General features: G+C 45.7%; 1 protein-coding gene across 12 annotated transcripts in view; it reads right to left on the reverse strand.

The window, feature by feature from the left end:
- The window catches only part of FGGY (FGGY carbohydrate kinase domain containing), a 378,028-nt gene that overhangs the window by 46,197 nt on the left and 312,020 nt on the right, over positions 1-19,811 (reverse strand). The window contains exon 15 of one of the 12 annotated variants that reach the window (XM_046663103.1): positions 15,444-15,575. The exons of the other annotated variants lie outside the window; for them this stretch is intronic. Within the exon in view, the coding sequence (XP_046519059.1) occupies positions 15,459-15,575 (117 nt within the window). The 3' untranslated portion in view covers positions 15,444-15,458. Of the gene's footprint in view, positions 1-15,443; positions 15,576-19,811 lie in introns of those variants that run through there. 12 annotated transcript variants of the gene reach the window in all.

The raw sequence follows: 19,811 nt of genomic DNA on the forward strand, positions 1-19,811 counted from the left end.
GCGAGGTGGCTGAAAGGGCAGTGGATTTGGAGCCAGACACCTGAGCTCCGACCCCAGTGCTGCCATGCACCGACTGAGGGACGCTGGGAAGGCCGCCCGCTTCTCTGGGCTGCAGCTTCCTCAGGGTGAAAGGGGAAGGATGAGTCTGGAGCTAGACTGGGATGGGGATTCAGGGAGCAATCTAGGCTAAGTGTCTGCCCCACAGGAGGCACTCTGTAAACGGCACTGGACTGGACAACTCAGGGCACGATGTGTCTATTTATCTCAGCATCCTGACTGCTTGCCTGAGGACAGGACAGAAAATATTTGAGCAAGGAAGGTAGCAATGAAAGGCTACAGGAATAGTCATGACAAACCATAACATTCTTTGTACTTATCACACGCCAGGCACTGTTCTAACTATTTTATACGGATTATCTCATTAATCCTCACAGACAACTCTATGAGATAGAAACAAACGTTATCCACATTTCATGGCTGAAGAAACTGAGGCTAAAAGAGGTTAAGAAACCTGACCAGGGCCACACAAGGGGTTGCTGGAGAGGCTGGGATCTGAATGCTTGTAGTATGGCTCTCGAGTGGGAAGGGGAGAGGGAAAATGGGCAGACCAGAGGCTCCCTATAGGGAACCTAAGGAATAGCTAACTCTCAGATCAATTTAGAAGAGCAGACACAGGAGGAGAAAGACATCAGGGGTGTGGTCATTCATGGACCTGTGGGGACAAGCAATGGAAAACCAGAACCCACCAAGCGGATGGCAGATTAGGGTAGCTTCTTAGGGTTCTGGGCTCAGATCTGTCCATGCTTCTGGAGGAGCAAGTACCCCAGGACAGGGCTGCTGGCCAGGAAGGATGAGGGAGCTGTCCAGTTGCTTCCCAGACACATCTACTACCTCCCTCTCCTCAGCAGATAGAACCAAACTGAATGCAGAACTCCAGAGCTAGAAAGGCCTTTGGACATTGCCTGGTACCACTCCGATGTACAGGTTAGAAGACTATTACTTGCCCTATGCCACACCACAAATTAACAGCAGAACAAAGACCAGAACCCAGGTCCCTGCTTCCCAAGCTTCCCAGCCATCTGTCTCGGCATCTCGAAGACATCAACAGCCTCTTGCCCCCTTCCATGCATAGGCTTGAGGTCATGACTTCTTTTTTCAATCATTCCTCCATCCCATAGTTCTCATTCAAGCAATGTTCAGGAAAGATAGGAATGTTGGCCATTGGGTTTTGGATATGTCCAGTCTCATTGATAAGACCATCCCCGGAGTAAGATGAATGCTTAGCTTGCCCTACTGATAAATTATTGAATAACCTACCAAGCAAGCAACCTTTTGATAATGATACGGGTCTTCATAAGAGTCTGCCTACAGGGAAGCGATGGGCAGAACTGGAATGGTGATTTAGAAGGTGAATTAACAAAATGCCTTTGGCTTTATAGCTCCATCTCATGAGCTGCCCCTACAAAACCATTAATTTATCCATTCACTCATATTCACATTTTCACCTAATACACAACTGAGTTCATCTCTGGGTTAATGAATGCTTTGTTCCCAAGATCTAAAATTCTGCACATTTTCCCCCCATCTCAGCCCCTCAACACACATGTGTATGTATGCGTGCACACACACACACACACACAGACACACAGAGTTTAGTTAACACTTTCAAGTCCTGGCTCAACTGTCACTTCCTTTGAATGTTTTTCCTGACTCCCCGAAGCAGAGAGAGGTACGCCACCTATCATCACACACTCTATTCTAGTTGTCTATTGTATTGCATTTCCCTTCAGCAATATCGTGAGAAACCCGGGAAAAGGCCTGAGTCTTTCTCCATCAGAGCTGTGTCCCAGAACAGAGAGATGGGCCTAACACAGACGGCTGCCCACAGATGGCACTCAAGAGACATTTGTTGAATAAATGGATGCAAGAAAGAAAGATGATTGAAGAACGACGCCGACAGAGACTCTGCCTTCAAGAAGCTTCCCTCTAGTGGTGGGGCAGATGCACCACGGGAGTCACTGCACCTGTGAGAAGGACGCTCTCCAGGTCTGCTCTGCGCTCCAGGAGCACTCAGGAACCAACGACGGCACTGCGAGGGCCAGGATGCACTTCCGCCTTATGCTCAGCTTAGTCTGACTTGACAGGATGGAAATGTTTGAGTGTGAGCATACGTGGAAGATACACAGAGTATAACTTCCTCAGGCCAATTCTCTTGTCTGTGTCCCTCCTCACTCCCTGAACCCCCACAGCTGACACCTCAGGATTTGCCTTCCCAAATCATGTCTTGAATTCAGTAAAACCAGGGTCTGTGGCAGAAAACAGTGTCAGAGCTCTGAGAAGGGAAAGAAAAGGGAGAGATCCACACCATAGAATTCCCCTTACTTAACACACTCCAGCTCCCAGTCTTTCTGCTTTTCCTCAGACACGTTCAATTCACTAATACCCCAGGGCCTTTGCACTCGCTGTACTCTCTGCCCCTCAAGTGTCATCTCAAACATCCTCCGTCTGAATGGCCTTTCCTCACACACCAGCCCTTCACACTCAGTCGGCCCAGTCCTTCTATGTTCCCTTATATCGCTTTACTTCTTGCACAGCATTTTTTGTTACCTGAAATCATATCATTTGTTGTGAATACTTGTTTCTGGAATTACTTGTTAGTGAACTCCTTTTAACTGGAACAAGAGCTCTGTGGGTGCAGACGCTGCTTTTTCAATAGACAGAGTGGAGGCGCTCCACGGGGAGAAGGAGACAGGAAACAAAGGGTGCAGGAGGTGCGCAAGCTCCCACAGGGAAAGCCAGAGAACGGGACAAAGAAAAGTGACCCCAACTGACTCTCTCAGTTGAAGAAAGAATGAATAACACTACCTCTTTTATTGCACACAAACCACAGCAGGCTCACACAGGGTCTTGTAAAGTCTTCCTTGGGGGACGCACAAGCCTTCCACGAACATGTGTAAGGGGATAACAGCTCCTGTGAAACGACGCTGTGGGGCCTAAGCGAGGGGATTCAGGTAAAGCGACGTGAACAGTGCGTGGCACATGGAAAGCACTGACAAATGCTGCCTGTCACCATCGTCATCGTCATTCTCACCATCTACAAAGACATATGCCACAGAGACAACACCTGTCTACATGAATTATACATGACTTATGGTTATCCTCTATATGTTCTTCTTCTTATTAAAATGAATTTCTACAGTATACAATGTTAAACACGTCTTCTATTTCAAATTTAATATAGTGCAAAAAGAGTTTTATAAAGATTATCAGCATTTATATGATCAAAGAATTTTACTGTGTTTTTAATAAACACATTTCTGATTATTTTAATCGAGGATTTAAAAGTTTTCAGACAAGTAAACACGAAGAACCTGTAAGAACTCTGGGAAACTAGAAGAAATGATAACGAAATATCAGCAGAGAGAATAAATAGACTAAAAGGCTGAAATAAAACTTCATGAGGACTAATACAGGGAACACCGAAGAAAGAAGAGAAGACCTTTTGGGGACGTGAGAAGCAAGACATCGCAAGACAGCAAAGCGAGGTGGTGCAGCCAGCACCACGTGGCCGCGCTCCCGCGGCAGAGCCGGGGCCGAGGCCGGAAACAGGAACAGGAGGGGCGCGCGCCAACCAAACACAAGGACACGGTGAATAACTTTTAACAGTCCGCTAGACAGAATATATCACTCCAAGTGTGGCTAGTTCTTTATAAGAAGACTCTTTTCAGTTACAGCCCTTTCTGGTTTGTCACTGGAGCGGAGGCTGGTGGACGGAGCGAGCCACCTACTTCCCAGGCTGCCATCTGCCTTCTCTCTCCATCAACCTAGAGAACAACGAGCATCTGTCATTGCATCTCCAAGAGCAGGGGGAACTGCTTTTTCAAAAGGTCCTGAGCCCATGGGAGCAGCACATGCGATGTTCCCGAGAGCCCTTAGGTGTCACTATTGCAAAACTAACAGAAGCCGAAATCGTCGAAAGAAAAAAATCAGCACAGTACAGTTAGTACAAAACACTAAGAGCAACAACAACAAAAAAGGCAGATACTGTGTATTACAGAAGCTACAAACAATTTTCTGTCTCTAAGACAATTATTAATTTCCTTTTGACTTCAAGGGCTCACCCCATGAAGAAGAGACATCTCATTTCTCAGCCAGAAAAAATCTCAGGTGGTTCTCTCTCTACAATATTTGCATTCAAGGGCTCAGTGGAAACCCACACAATGCTAAACGTTTGTGGGATAAATTGTTTTATAATCAAGATTGGCTTGATAGCACAAAAGGACTAGCGCTCAGAGTAAAAACATAAGACAGTGAATGAGGGTGGGCCGGGCAAAAATACAGTTCCGTTAGTTTGATATGGAACCAAAAGCTATAATCTTGTTAAATATATTTAAAAATGGTTTTCATTTAAATTTGGCAACTTGATTAACGAGATGTACTAAATAATACCTGGCTGTTAAGAGTACATTTAGGAATCAGTGCCACATAAAACACACAATATGTACAATTCAGTTTCATTGTTACTTAAGGCCTCTCTGTTCTCTTGGCTGTGAGCACACACATATTAAAAATTAAGTACACATGTTCAATGTATGCTCGACCTTTTTAAAAAGCTTTCTCTTTAAAACAGAAACATGCAATGGAAAATGAACTCAACTCTGGTGAAAGGTAATGGATTCATCCCTGTGGTGACGGCTGCCCTGTTTATCAGAAGAAAGGAGAGGGGAGGGTAAGAAGCAGAAAAAAAAAAAAAAAATTCCTAAGTGGTCAGCAAAGAGATGCTTAACTTCAGAGAGGAGCCGAAATCAGTGTCTATGCCCAGGCTTCCTTCTTTGCCAGAGTTGAGAGGTCGAATGAATGGCACTTTTCACCATGACACCATGGGGGCGTCCGAATGGGAAGAGAGTATCTGAAGATGTGGCGGACTGTATTAAGTGGCCAAATAAATGCAGGCGGATGCTGACTGATTCCCAATGTATTAAAGAAATGCTTTTTTAAAAATGGGGGGCCATCTTAGTTTTCTGGGCATTATGCCAGGCACTGACCAAGGGGTGGCAGTTGGGGGGCGGGAGTGGTTAAGACAAGCCAGGGAGACAGAAAATGATAATGATGTGAATGGAGAGCTGAGTGCCATCATAGAGTTCTATCAGTGTTTCTGATGAAAAATAACGTACCTGACATGCAGAAGCTGCACAACAAATGAGCATTCTCTTCTTTCTAATACCATGAGGTTCCCTAAAATCTTGAGTCTGGAACAAGACATCTCAGAGTGGCCAAAATGGCAGATAACATCACATTACCAGTAAAAGAGGTCACAGTATTATAATTTTTTAATTTGATAAACTAAGTTTAACTCTAGAAAAGTACAGAAAATATTTACCACTCAGAAGGAGAAAAAACCCAAGCTTTTTTGATACAAGTATTATTTTGTCTCTTTCCAGATAATAGAACTGAGGCTCTGAGAGGTTAATCGTATCATCCAAGAGCACATATTTAGTAAGTTACAGAGGTTGAACTGGAACCCAAGGCTATTTTACTTGAAAAGCCACTTTTTTATCCTCACCCCGTCCCGGCCCCACTGCTCCTCTGTGGCTGGCTGGAGATGGGTGCAGGAGCTATAGGAAATTGGGCATTGGGGGGCACGGCACGCAACCTCCCTTGTCACCTACTTGCAAAGACTGGAAGAAGAGGGCCTGAGTTCTTACATACTGCTTCCCACTGCTGCTGTCGGCCACCACTGGGCCATCTATTTCCTCCATCAGACAGAAGCCACTAAACGTCCACCATGCCAAAGTCCTCAGAGGCATGGTGGTATAATCAGGGGCCCAGCGCACAGCCTGTGTGGCATTAAGAATATCACCAGGAAGGAGGAAATGCTGACATGCGCCACCACGTGGACGAACCTCGAGAACACGATGGTAAATGAAATATGCCAGTCACAAAAAGACAAATATTGTATGATTCCATTTGTGTGAGGTAGATAGAATAGTCAGATTCATAGAGACAGAAAGCAGAAGGGCAGTGGCCAGGGCCTGGAGGGAGGGGCAGTGGGGAATTGCTTTGTAATGGGTATGGAGTTTGCAAGACGAAAGAGTTCTGGAGATTGGTTGCACGATAATGTGAATCATACTTAAGACTACTGAACTGTACACTTAAAAACGGTAAATTTTATGGTTTGCATATTTTACCACAATTAAAACAAACAAACAAAAGAATACAACCAGGAGAGCCTTCTCCCGTGGGCATTTACAACGTTCCCTTGCCTTGCACAGCATGAAGCACAACCTTCCAAATTTCTAGATTTATGGAAGTAAAAGTCCTTTGTGGTACATTGCTGCTACTTTTCTGAAAAGCAGAAAATGTTTTTTTTTCTTTAACATGTAAAATTTTACATCTGCATGTTTTGTATGAATTCCCATCCTGGTCTGATCAGCTGAGAGCTCTGAACTAAGCACTTCCCCATTCTGTGCCCCAACTTCCTCATCCATAAAAGGAGGGGTCCGGTGGGATGACGTCTGAGGCCTTCTCAATTCTGAGATTCTCGTTCCTGTTGTTCCCATACCAACACTGTCCACTCTGCTGGGTATACTTCATTTATTACTGACATCCATCAGAAGAGTTTTGCAAACCACTAGTCACTGCCGGAATACCTACTCCTTGCATTTCCCCAAAAGACGAATAGAGGGAGGAAGGGTGCAGGGTGAGGTAGGCAGACAGGAAGCAAGAGTTAAAGATGTTCTGGAAGGAGCACTGGACCAGGAGTCGGAGGCTATGAGGGTTAGCCCTGGGCTCTGCTGCTTGTTGCCGGGCCAGTGAGAAAGGAGGCGAGCGTTTCCTGGGACTCCCATGCATGAGACACTTTCACACATATGATCCTATTACTTCAAAAATCATAGTAATTCACGCACCTTCTTCATAATTGTTTCCATTTCTAAGTACTAACTGTAGTATTTATGTATGTAATATTTTTTCTAAATTCTCAACAACTTTTTTCTTTTTTTAAATTGCCTTGTTGTAAGCAAAAATGCCCATGAAAACCCAGGTGTGGAGCTGGTTACATTTTTTCTATACACATTAAAGTAAATATATAACTACTGGAAAAAGAGTGTCCACATGCCAGCTAAAATCACCCTGAGTGCCACTGATGGAGTATATGTGCATTTTGAAGATGCCGCATTATTCTACTTCAAGTACATTTAAAGCTGCTGGACACTTGAGCCTGTGGAGTTTAGTAACTCATCCAAGTTTGAACCAACAGACCCAAAGCAATGTGCTGGTTTGTAGTCGTCTCGTCTCTAGAATGGGTGTGTTCTATAAAGTAGCATACAGGGTATTTCCAAGATTTTTAAATTTCATGGACACCAACACTTCCAAAATTACTTTGGAGACTGACATACAGTTAGTAAGTTTTTATTTTGCCAAGTAAGAACTCAAAATAAAAAAACATTCTCATACAACGTAATATAAAAAAAGCATAGGACTGTCTACACCAAACAGTCGGGAAGGGTACTTCTCAGGGTGACATAAGTCATTCAAGAAGACAAGCATTTATGACGTCCTGCTTCCCTCCTTACATTCCTCAGTCTGGTGGAAACCCGGTCATGGACTCGCCCCCGTCCAGGCTCCTCACTGGCCGACCACGGTACAGTGGGAGACGGCTTTGGAATCATGCAGATCTGAGTTCTGGTCCTGGATTTGTACTAACTGCATGTGCAGCTTTGTGAAAACTTAACCTGAGCCTCAATTTTTCATCTGTAAACTGAGGCTACTACTCACTGTTGTGAAGACTAAATGCACTAAGTGTATAAAATGCCTGGCACAGGGCCTGACCTACAGCAGAGCTCACTAAGCAGCAGTCCCGACTTGCCTTCCACCACTCTCATTGCGTTGAACTAGGGTTGCTGTGAGGAGGCGACGTGGCAGGGCCTGGGAGGGTGCACTGAAAACGTGTTACACAGCTCTAATTGCTCCTTTGGATCTTAGCTTAGAAGATACTTCTTCTGGGAAGCTTTCCTTGACCCACCAAGTCGGATAAGAAGCCCGTGCCCGGGTACCGTGGCACCCTTCGCCCTCCCTCTGCTCACTTGTCGCACTGTATTAAAGCCGTCAGGCAATTTCTCCCTCCCCAGCTAGGCCCTCAAGACCCCCAAGAGGGTGGGAATACATTGGCCTTGCTTGTCGTTGCCTCTCCATCCTCTAGCACGTAGAGGCTGCCAGATACAGCATTGGAGCTCTTTTAATTTATTAAATGGACACGTAAATTGATGGGAGGATTAATTCAAGTTTCCAAACCTGTTTTGTGGTATTACTTGTATGCTCGATGGTCTTCACCATGGGTTTACAGCAACACTTCCCAATGCTTGGTCTTTCAAACTTTAGCAAATTAAGATGCTCCATGAAAAACTAATTCTTTGGTCAAGTAAATTTGGGAAAGACTATATCCAATATGCCTCCCTACTCCAGGAAACTCACAATGCATGTTTACATATTAAACTCTTACAAGAAGTCTTGCTATAAAGACACCTAGTTAACTTGAACATAGCCTTTTCCAAACAAATTCTTTCCAGGAATACCTTTTAACACAGCAAAGAGCACTCTTTGGTAAATCCTGGCCTGTAGAGAACTTGGGCTCTGAGCAAATTTTTCTTATGATTTCTATCAATTCTTTGTTCTGGTTCTTCTTCCCCCACTTAAACGGGACAGCTGGAATCAGGAGAGACATACACACCAGACGGAACAAAACAGCAACATAACACTAGAACCTTCGAGAAAATTGTACATATGAATGAGCCAACTGCCCAGGAATGGACCGAAAGTATTTGACAACAACAGGTGAATGCCCTCACCTGTATCATACCTCAGACTTTCACAGTTCTATGCACATTTATCACTGAAATCACTCTTCTTCCTCTTCTTTTCCTCTCCATCATCATCACCACCACCTCTGTCACCATAACTACCACCGTCACCGCCACACTTAAATTTTAAGGGACAAGGCACGCTGTCTGTGCAGGCATTGCTCTAAGTGCGCTCCCTGTATCAATGCATTTAATCCTCACCACAACTCTATGAGGGAGGTGCTAGTGTCGTCTCATTTGACAGAGGTGGAAACTGACAGGGAGACAGGTTAAGTAAGATGGGGAGAGCATTTGATAGATTTATACTAAGAAATTTTACTGATTAAGACACAGGCTCTGAGCATTTAAGTGACTTATTCAGGTGAAGCAGTCGTAGCCAGCCACGTCTGTCTGATTCTGCTGCCAGTTCTTTCTACCACATCAGGCTGCCTCCTGGTATTAACGCTACTTTATATTTGTGAGCTATTTTATAGTTTACTAAGCACTTCCGCATACTTCATTGTGTTTAAATCTCCTGACAATGCCTTAGACACATATTATTCATCATTTTATAGATCTTGAAATGGAATCTTGGAAAGCTACTACTACTACTACCAGTAATCATAATAATAATGATAAAATTAATGACAACCACCTCCTACTTTTGATGACCTTATTGTTCAAGGCAAGAGAACTCAGAAAGGGTAGATTTTTGGGGCTCAGATGCAAGTCTTCTGAAGCCAAGCCCAGAGTTTGCTCCACCCTCGAAAGGCTGGTCTCGCCAATAAGACCATCGCCTGAGCAGCCCAGCTGTGGCAGGGGAGAGGCTCACAGCACCAGCTCAGCCTTCGCTGGTGTGGTCTTTAAAGTGACTCATCTGCCGTTAATTAGAGTTCCTGTTGCCATGGGGATGGTTTATTATTGTGAGGTTGAGAAGATGGCCAATTCAAGAATACTACCTTCCTCTTTTACCCTCTCACCTTCAAGCGAAGATTTTTCTCTTTTATTCTCCTCTCAACTAACATAATTGACCTTCTGCTACATGGTACGATGCAGTGGGTCTCAAACAGGACTCCTGTTGGATCCCTGGCAATAATCTTTGGAATTTTTTCCCTTTTCCTCAATGCAGAGGCTCTGTCAGACCAACTTGGATTCAAATTTCATCTCGGACACTTACTAGCTTTCTGATCATGAACAAGTTAGATGTCTTCCTTGGGCCTTATTTTTTCATCTGGAATAAGGGATAAGAAGACCTAACTGGCAAGGTTATTTTGAGAATTTCATGGAACAAATATGAAGATGCTAGCACAGAGTTGGGAATATAGCAGGAATCCAAAAAATGTTAGCAATTATGATGGTTAAAATAATAGCAATAATTATTATTTACAAAGGGAGGAGATGAGACAGAGATTTAGGGTTGGGAGTGAGGTCATTTTACTTCCATTCGCTCATCGATCATTCTGATTTGTTCTTCCACTGAAGCTGTTCTTTTCCTTTATAGCCCTTAACCCAAGATACAGTATTTACATTTATTTGTATTTATTTTTTTTAACTATCTTTTCTACTCAACTGTAAATGTGAACAGGATTTGAGATGATCGTTATTTTGCTCATCACCGTGCTTGGGGGAACATTTGTTGAATAAATGGACAAATATTTACGAAGCTGCTACTCTTCACCAGTCTCTGTGTGAGGCATTGGAAATATGAAAATAACTAAAGGAAGATTCTTCCCCTTGAGGCATTTATATAAAGGACCTGTGAAAATTGACAAAAATAAAGGAAATGGGGCATTCATCCCTGACTCCAAAGGGTTTTAAAAAATAAATCCAATGACCAAATGGAATTAAATCCTTGGTAATCTCTGAGCACAAATCACTGATGTGGGGGTGGTATGGATTTCTCAAAGCTCTAAGTGCCAAGAAGGATTCAAACTGGTGGTATTAAGCCCCACAAATGATCAAAAATTCCCTTTGAAACATGCAGTTAAAAAAGAAAGACAAAGAAAGGGAAGGGCTTCCAGAGGCTGGCTCACCGACTCCTCCCAGAATGATCTGATCCCCTGTGCTGGTGAAGCAAGAGGTCAGGTCCCCAGATGGAAAATCAGTCTCCAAGAGCCACTGGGTAGAATTCCTAATTCTCCAGCGTCACCACACGCAATCTGCTTCCAGCCAAGGAGGGTGTGGCCAGAGGCCTCAGCCTCCCCCATCTGCTGGACAGGGTTGGGCCAGGCTGACGCCCTCCCCAGGAACACACAGGCAGAGGGACCACCTACCTTTCTTAATGGCCTGGATCTCTCACTTTGAAGTTATTTTTTTATTGTGTTAAGTGTTACTATTAGTCGTTTTAATACATTTTGGGTTATTTCCTTTGAAACATTCGAATCCACTGCTTCTGCTGTTCAGCACAGACCCCCTGAGGCTGCCATACTGTGGGGACAGGGAGGGGTGCCAAGGTGAGCAGGGGACATGGCTTTTCTTCCGCTGTACACATTGGCCTCCCAAACGTCCCACTGCTTTACATGTTTTGAAGACCAGAACATGATTCTTTCAGTTTAAAAAGGTGAAGAATCTGAGGCCTAAAGAGGAAGACCTCTTGCCCCAGGTTAAACATTGAGTTGTCTGGTAACTAAAGATGCGGAAACTTATCTTTGACAAACAAGAGTAACAGAATCACGAGGAGCAGCGTGGAGCCAGTGCCAGTGAGAAAGGGGAGAGCCGTGTGCAGAGAAATGGCTGACCGGATTTTACTGCTGCAGACTTGAAGCCCGAGTCCATCCACAGTAGCACAGTGCTTTCAGGGCCGGCTTTCTGTGTGACCAGCCCCAAGCGGCTGCCTTCCCAGCCAGCTCCAGGGAAACCACGGAGCAGCTGTCAAACCTCACCTCCAGTTTGGTACAAGACACCTTTAGGCAGCATCGACTGCTGACTAAGGACGAGGAACCTGGGACCCCTCCCTGGAAGCTCGCCCTTGTGGGGCAGGTAGACACCGAGTCATCAGGGCAGGGTGGGAAGCAGAGGCAGTAGGAAAGGGCGGAAGTGGCCTCCCCGGGAGGAGCTTCCCAGAGCAGCTTCCTAGGTGGGCTTCAGTAGGACCCCTGCGAGCAGACCATAGGGCAGACCCTCGGGGTTCACATCTTCCTAGGTGTGACCTTGGGAATGTTCTTAACTTCACTGTGATTCAGCCTCTGTGTCCCCAGAGTGCGATTACCATCAGGAGCTCATGGGATCGTTGTGAGGATCGAGTTAATAAACAAGAAGTGCATAAACAGGGGCCAGTGCACACGACCTGAATCCCCTCTGTGTTCAGTCTGGTACAACACACAGGCTGCAGCCTGCAGCTTCCTGGGCGTCTAAGCACTTGCTAGAATCTCCACTTTAGGATTGTCTATCAATCTCTCCTCTGGCGTCTGTAGTGGTTATTCAGCTTACTGAGACGAAGACAACTACGTAATCCAATTATCCAGACCTGTCATCTGTCAGGATCCCTCCACATCAGAGATGCTGACAGGTGAAACTGACACAGCCCACGTGGTAGGAATTTCACCCTCATCACCTCCCTCTGACACACAGGCTCCTGCAGGCCCAGGTGCCAGTGGCAGGGAGGGATGTGGGAGGGGCGGAGGCAGAATGAGACAGCTACGAGGTGGCTGCTTGCTTCCCACGTCTCAGTGGATCGTCTGAGAAGGCGCCTTCTCTGTCCTCCAATTCTCAACCATGCTGTGGACACAGATGCTCTCCAGTGAGACAGGGCAGCTTTCAGGGGGTTAAAGAGTGTGCCCCTTTTGTTTCAAGGACTCTGAAAACTGTTAGAGATAAGTAATAAACCGTTGTTATTACTCCCAGGCTGAATGAATTTACAGCTGTTTTTCTTAAGCAGGAAGCAGTATTACCACCTGAGAAGCACTTAATGTTGTTGATTTTTTCAAAATTAGACCATGAGTCGACGACATTTTTTTGACGACAGACAGTCAGGGAATGTGGGGAAAGGGCGCTCCCAAGACTCCTGATCAGACTCCCAGTTAATCTATCGATAGCCAGCACCGCAATCACCCGCAGTGCTTCTGTGCCCAGCTTTCCCCCCCGCGGCTCCTGAGCAGGGTCCTCCTGGCAGCTGAGCTCCTCTCTGCCCTCGCCAGCGCCTCCCCCTGGAAGGCCTTCTCCCGCCGCTTCTCTGCTGGTCCTGAGCTCCGGTCTCCATGTCAAGCCCCCTTTTCATATAAAACCACACTTGTCTTTCCTCTCATAGCCCTGACCAGAGACTAGATTATGTAATGCACTCTCTGGTTTCCGGTCGCTTCAGTTTTATTTCTCTAGCCTGAGTGTCTGTTCCTTGAAGGTGGGGAACCTGGCCCTGTTTTTTCTCTTTTACTTATTTATTTACTTTTTGCTGAGGAGGATTAGCCCTGAGCTAACATCTGCGCCAATCCTCCTCTATTTTTCTGTATGTGGGATACCTCCACATTGTGACTGCTGAGTGGTGCAGGTCTGCACCCGGGACGTGAACCCGCGAACCCGGGCCGCTGAAGCGGAGGGCACAGAACTTGCCACTCGGCCACGGGGCCAGGCACTCCTCTTTTATTTTTATGTTTTTTATTTTTATGCTTTTTTAATTTATAAAAAACACTTGGCCATATGCCATAACCCAGTCACCAATAGACTGTGCGCTTTAGACAGAAAAACTCACTTAAATTCCAGCTTGAATATTAACACCCAGTGTGACTTTGGGTGAGTTTTTTAAATTTTCTGAGTTTATAGAGAACTCTTTTAATTTATCTCATTTACAAAGATGAAAACAATCAACTTTCCACATAACTTACTATGAGCATTAGGTGAGAAAGGTTGAATATTGTTTCTGTAAGGAAACGTCCACAAGAAGACCAGACCAATATGGTTGAATATGCAGCTTTCTTACTATATGCTTTGATACAGAAAGAAAGCCTGGGAAATTGGAGGGACAGATACAAGTCACCAACAAACAAAGCCTCTGAGACATATAGGCTTAAGTTAAACTCATAACACCATTACTTAATAGCTGTGTGACCATGGGCAAATCACTTGCCCTCTCTGAGCCTCCATTTCTTCATTTGGGCAATGAGAATAATCACAGACCTAATACAGTGACTCACTTTGATTAGTGAATGGTCCAGAGCTCTGGCTCAAGGAAGAGGAGTTTCCATTCCTTTGAATGAGACACTACCCGGAACTGGGCTTTGCTCTGACCTTAACGAAGTCTTATCTCCTCAGAGAGGTTACAAGCTATGTGAGGCTACTGGCCTCCATGCCTGACCCAGAGCCTGGTGTTCACTAAAGATGCTCAGGTCAATTTCTTGTCTCTTGGTCATCTCGTAATCAAAGTGAACTGCTCTCCGTGATAGCCAGTCAGCCCTTCTCCAGCTGGCCTAGCTCATTCCAACAGGGAGAGAGGAGGGGAGGGGAAAGGGAAGTCACTGAAAGGACTGACTTCTCTTTTAATATTTAAAAGCAACTATACCAGTCAGAGTCCAGTCAGGAGAAACAAAACTACTCTAGGTCTTTCAACAAAAAGAATTTAATAGAAAAAATTCGTTTCATAGACGACTGACGAAACTAAGAAGCAAACAGGTGATGCTGAAGCAGCTCAGGGGGCAGCCACAGCAGAGGGTGCACCCTCCCAGGGCAAGGGGCAACAGGAGGCTGTGCTGGGGCCAGAGCCAGGGCCTGGGGCCATCAGGCTGCTGCTGAAACCAAAGAAAGGCTGAACGGCCAGAACTGGGACCTGGAAGGGAGAGGCTGGGAGCTGAGTCACACAAGAGGTCAGCTGGTGCCGTAGTGAAAGGGAGAGACGAGTGACATCTCCCCTCTTCCTGCACGTCCATCTTCCACTAGTATCTCCATTGGCCAAACCTACCCAGAGGCCGGCGGCAAGGGAGCCTGGGAAATGGAATACACAGCAGGCAGGGGCAGGGGGACAAGCTGTCTGAGAGCAGACGGGCCAATGCTGGCCAGCCCTCTTTCAGGAATGCACGTGAAGCACTAGTGTGATTTACAGTCAGCTAACAATAATGACAGTTATCAACACAAATATTACTAGAATTTTGTATAATGGTCACTGAAAGTTTCTTCATACCACTACCGGGCTAAATGCTTTACGCATATTATCTCCTTTAATCTTCACAGCAATTTTATGACGTACACACTCTTAATAGTCTTATTTTACAAACAGGAAGCCAGCTGAGAGAACTGAAGGGGCTGACCTGAGGCACAGTTACCGCGTTTGAACTCAGGATTGGAACCCAGGTTTATGTGCCATCAGAGTCTGTGCTCTTACCTACAGTCCTACTTACTACTCATAATAAGAATCACACCGCTAACAGCGAAAGGGGCTGCTAGACAAGCTGAACACAATGACTGGGAGGATATTTTGAAGACCTACATTTCCAGGGCTGAAAGCCTACAACACTCTGTGAGCATTAAATTTGCCCTTAAAACAAGTAGAGTTGTGAAAACAATACGTCACTTAAAGCAGTTTATCGAAGTGCATGGCGTTCCCTCTTGAAGGCAACAGGAGAGCGGCCAGGTCAGCGGCCTCTGTGGGCTTGCTGCTGGCCAATATTTGACACACCTCTGCATCCGCTGCCCTTGTCAATTGACAGGTGCTTCACGGTGGCGCTTCCCTGTTGCCAGGCTGGTAAAGAGCTGCAGAACCCAGGTCCTCTGAGACACTCCTAGGTGAGGGACGCAGCTTGTCTGTAAAGCTGCCTAAAGGAAGGGAGAGTCAGGGAAGAGGGGTGAAGGGACATGCCATCCACCTACACTGCTGGGTATTCTCAGTTCTACCCCTGAGGCAAGCGACATCACTAGACAGTTATAAACCTGGGCGAGCCTTAATCTGAATTCAAGTTTTAATGCCACACTCTAGGCTCTTAACAAGGTGCCATACGATGAACTCTGCTCCTTCTGTGAACGTTCCATGGAAGGACTTCTAGGTGAATTTTTAAAGGGATGACAATTTTAGAATTTGGTACCAGGGAAAATGTGGTCTCTCTTGGAGAACTGGTATACTTCCTTGACTCGGTGAACACTATATGACTTGACACATTTCCTAGTTTTGTCTTGGCTGCCTGGAAGCTCAAAGTAATCCCTTTATTTATGGGTCAGAGACCCATAGGCCAAACTGTGCCATAAATCTGTTTAGTTTGGTACTCACCAGTCCAGGGTTAAAACAATTTGAATCTCGATGTCCTTAGGCAGAGTATACACTCTCCAACCTGGCACATAATCAAATCATCTTGCCCTTTCCTGGTATCTTCCCACGTTTGCATGGGTTACCTGGCACCTGAAGGCATACATTTTGAGGACCTCCTAGTCTAAGTGGTTGCTCTATTCTTTTCTTTCTAGAAAGTTTCTGATTTGTGAGTTTTATTTTGCTAGTTTTATTCTGCTTAGTCATTGATTATAAGCGTCCTCAAATCCTTTATGGAAGTAGAGTATGAATGATAAGCAAATAAATTGTTTTCTTCCCTAAGCAAAATTGTCAGGATCAGTGCGGGCAGCTGTGCCCCCACTGTGTCCAAGGACTGGCCGTTCCTGGTGAGTCACTCTGGCCTCCGCACCTGTAAAGGGTGACCACAGCCATAAGCTCAGCCTCCCATTCCTTCAAGCAGGAGGAAGAACTTTTCACTAGCGAGAGAGGGGGCTGGACACAATCGAGTGGCGCATGCCTCATCTTAGCAGGTAACATGTAAATCCAGCTCTCGGTGCCTCTAAAGCCCCGGGTTGCTGGGGATACACAGAGGGCGGGTCTGGAGCCAGGCCCCCCAAGTTTAAACCCTCATTCCACCACTAACCATCTATGTGACTTAGACCAGCTCATTGATGTCTTGATGCCTCAATGTCCTGCTTCATAAAGTGAGACAGTGATACCACCTACTTCACAGGTTTGTTGTGAGGATTAAATTGATACGGGAAATAACAATAGTACTTTTACGTGTGGCAGGCACTGTGCTAAATGTGCCTTCATTCAGAGAGTCGTTGCAGCAACTCAGTGGAACTGAGGTTCCCAGAAATTGAGTCCCTTGCCCAGCCAGGTTCATTACATAGCTAGCAGGCCAAGGAGACGCCATCGTCCCGGAGCCTAGCAAACTGTCTTAGAGGGCTACTTTCTCTCTTCTGCCCCATTTGATCCCCTCTTACCCTGCCCACAATGGATGCAGATCACTTACCCTCTTCCACCCCCCACACTTGGCAGGCAGCTGCCGTGACGCCATGTGACTGAGCCTCCAGCCGTTATCACTGACATGTTCCTGTGCTGAGCTGAGTGGAGAGAGATTTGTGTAGGACTGAGGCATAGATTTCCTTCTCTGCTCTCAGAGAGGGTACTCCATTGCAAAGATAAAGAGCAGAACTGGGGGCACACAGCCCCCCTCTGGAGTTCCATCTCCATCACTAGCTAATCCTCCAAGGCCCAGTTCAAATGTTGCCTTCTCGGAAAGACTGTCCTAGCCTCAGCACAGTGGCAGACACTCCTTCTGTGGTGCTCCGTGCCCCATCGTATAGTGACTGTAGTTTAATAAACACTGTCTCACCTTCCGTGGACTAACGTGTTTACTTCTTACGAATTGCAAGATAACATATCTATGATGCAGACGTTACAGTTATATTTTACAGATGAGGGCTCTGAGGCACAGGGACATTAAGTAACTCACCCACGGTAAGTGGCAGAACCACGATTTGAGCTCAAGCAAGGCCCCATGGTCTTTGCCATATACTCAGTACTGACTGTCTCATAACTGTGTCTGTCGGTGTCCACCTCCTTCCCACTAGACTGACGACTCTGTGGGCACTGACAGGTGTTTAATTCTTTGTCCTGCTACCATCGAGGACTGTCTTTGCCACATGGCAGGCTCCTGCTGATAAAGCCTGGCTTAAAGAATTAAACAGAGAGCCTCATCATCAGTTGAATCAAGGCCCATACGCACACCTTCTCGAGATCTTGTCCACGGTCCTCTGTCAGCCTAGCTATCACAGCCGGGCCGTCTCCAGCAGTGGAGAGCAGAAAATGCATCCTGACATGGCAGGAAGGCCCCAAGTCACAGGTGTATTAATGAGAGCAGAAACAAGCCATTGGAGTGATTCATTTGGCCTCCCTTCAATATTATGTTTTACACAAGTTGATTATATTGCACTTAATTACTAATTTGCCATGCTTAAACCAAGAGTGCTTTCAATTTTTAATGAGATAAGGGAAGAAGATGCTTTACTTACTTAGTGAGGAGCAGCTATTTTCTCTCTTTCTCTTGTTTTGCCCAGCCAATTAATAACATTTCTAAAGAAACAGATCCCTCTCATGAATTCTTTCTCCCTATCTTCTTCCCAATCTCCCGGGTTTAAAAAGAGATGGAAATAGGCAAAAGCCATCTAGAAACAAACTAACTTTGCCTTCTGATCTGGCTGGCTGGGCTGGGAAAGTCCTTGTAAAGGGGAGTAACATGAGACTCAAAAATGGTGCTCCCTGATTTTTTGGGAGTTGGAGTGTATCTATTCCCAGAAACCAGGACTTGGTTGTTGCTGAAACAGAGACTACAGCCATGGGTCTCCAAACAAGGCAACACCCCTGTAACCTGCGTGGCTCCCTGGGTGTTAATGTCAAACAGTTTTAAGCACGGCCCTGGGGCAGTCTACATACAGAAACAGCAGACGCTGGAGTGAGCTCCAGGCTTTCCAGCTGTTAGACCACAGCCACGTGACTTACACTGCATGAGCCTCAGCTCCCTATTTGTGAAGGTGCGGTGACTAACCTAATTTGAAAGAATTAAATGTCATCTAAAGGACCTTACCGCAGTGCCCAGCTCAGACGGGGTGCAGAAAAATATGAGTTTTTAGCATAAGGTAAGGCAGGAAAATGAGAGAAGGGCTAAGGACATCCCTTGGGAGGGCTCCAGCACGACTGTCATGATCTACAGGCTGCGGAGTCTGGATCAGTGCTACTCAGAGGACAAGAGGAGCTTGCCCCAGAGTATAAACACACAGGCTGATTCCTTCATTGAGAACATCTTGCTAAGAATAAAATGTCACAATTGATTTATATTCTGCTACAAATTCCTTATCTCATTGCAAATCTGTAACAAACCATTCACAGACTGGCCCTTGGTCCGTGGACTGACCTGAGCAGCCCAGTCTGGATGGCTATGTTGGACTTCTGCACATGCTCCTGAAGATCCCTCATCACTGTTCTCTGGGCCCAGCCAGGCTCACTTGTACTGATTACATCAACAAGCTCCTTTGCCTTCTGACTTTGAGTCCAGTCAATGGGGAGCCTGGCAGCCGATCAGAGAGGAGGAGGAGAATCCAGTCAGTAACTCAGCCCTTTCCTTCCAGGGACACTGGCAAGCCAGCTGACTCAGTAGTCTCCACACAGCCCTCTGTTTTGGGGTTCCAGTAACCGTGCTCTCCCCTCTTCAGGTCTAGCTGTTCTAAACTCCAGGGTATCATATCCTCTATTGTGATTTCTCTATGCCCTGGTTGGTCCACAATTTTGTAAACAGTCCCTCTACTAAACTCTCTAACGTTATCCTAATTTGAAGGTGCCCTCTGTGAGGGCCTTGACTAACACAGTCACATTTAATGTAGATCAAATTCTAGTCGTTGATTTCTGATACTAATTTTTTAAATAATGGCAATCACACTCAGCCCCAGAAGAGCCCGTTTCTATTTGTGATTGAGTTAAACAATCCTCAGCTTCAAAACCCTAGGCTAGGCTAGGATTCTGGCTCCTTCCCTTTCGAGCCATTGGCTTGGGTAAGTCACTTAACCTCTCTTACCTTGTTTCCTCCTTTGTAAAATTATGAAGACAATGGCATAGAAAATTGCCTTATCCATAACTTTTAACACGGTACTGACTTTTTAAATGTTCAAATGTCTTTGATCTGCATGATTAGAGAGATGCCACTCAAGCCTCTGAAGCCAGGGCTTTCCTGCTCGCTGTAGGCTCCTCGA

The sequence above is a fragment of the Equus quagga genome, chromosome 5, assembly GCF_021613505.1.
Source record: "Equus quagga isolate Etosha38 chromosome 5, UCLA_HA_Equagga_1.0, whole genome shotgun sequence".
NCBI lineage: Eukaryota > Metazoa > Chordata > Mammalia > Perissodactyla > Equidae > Equus > Equus quagga.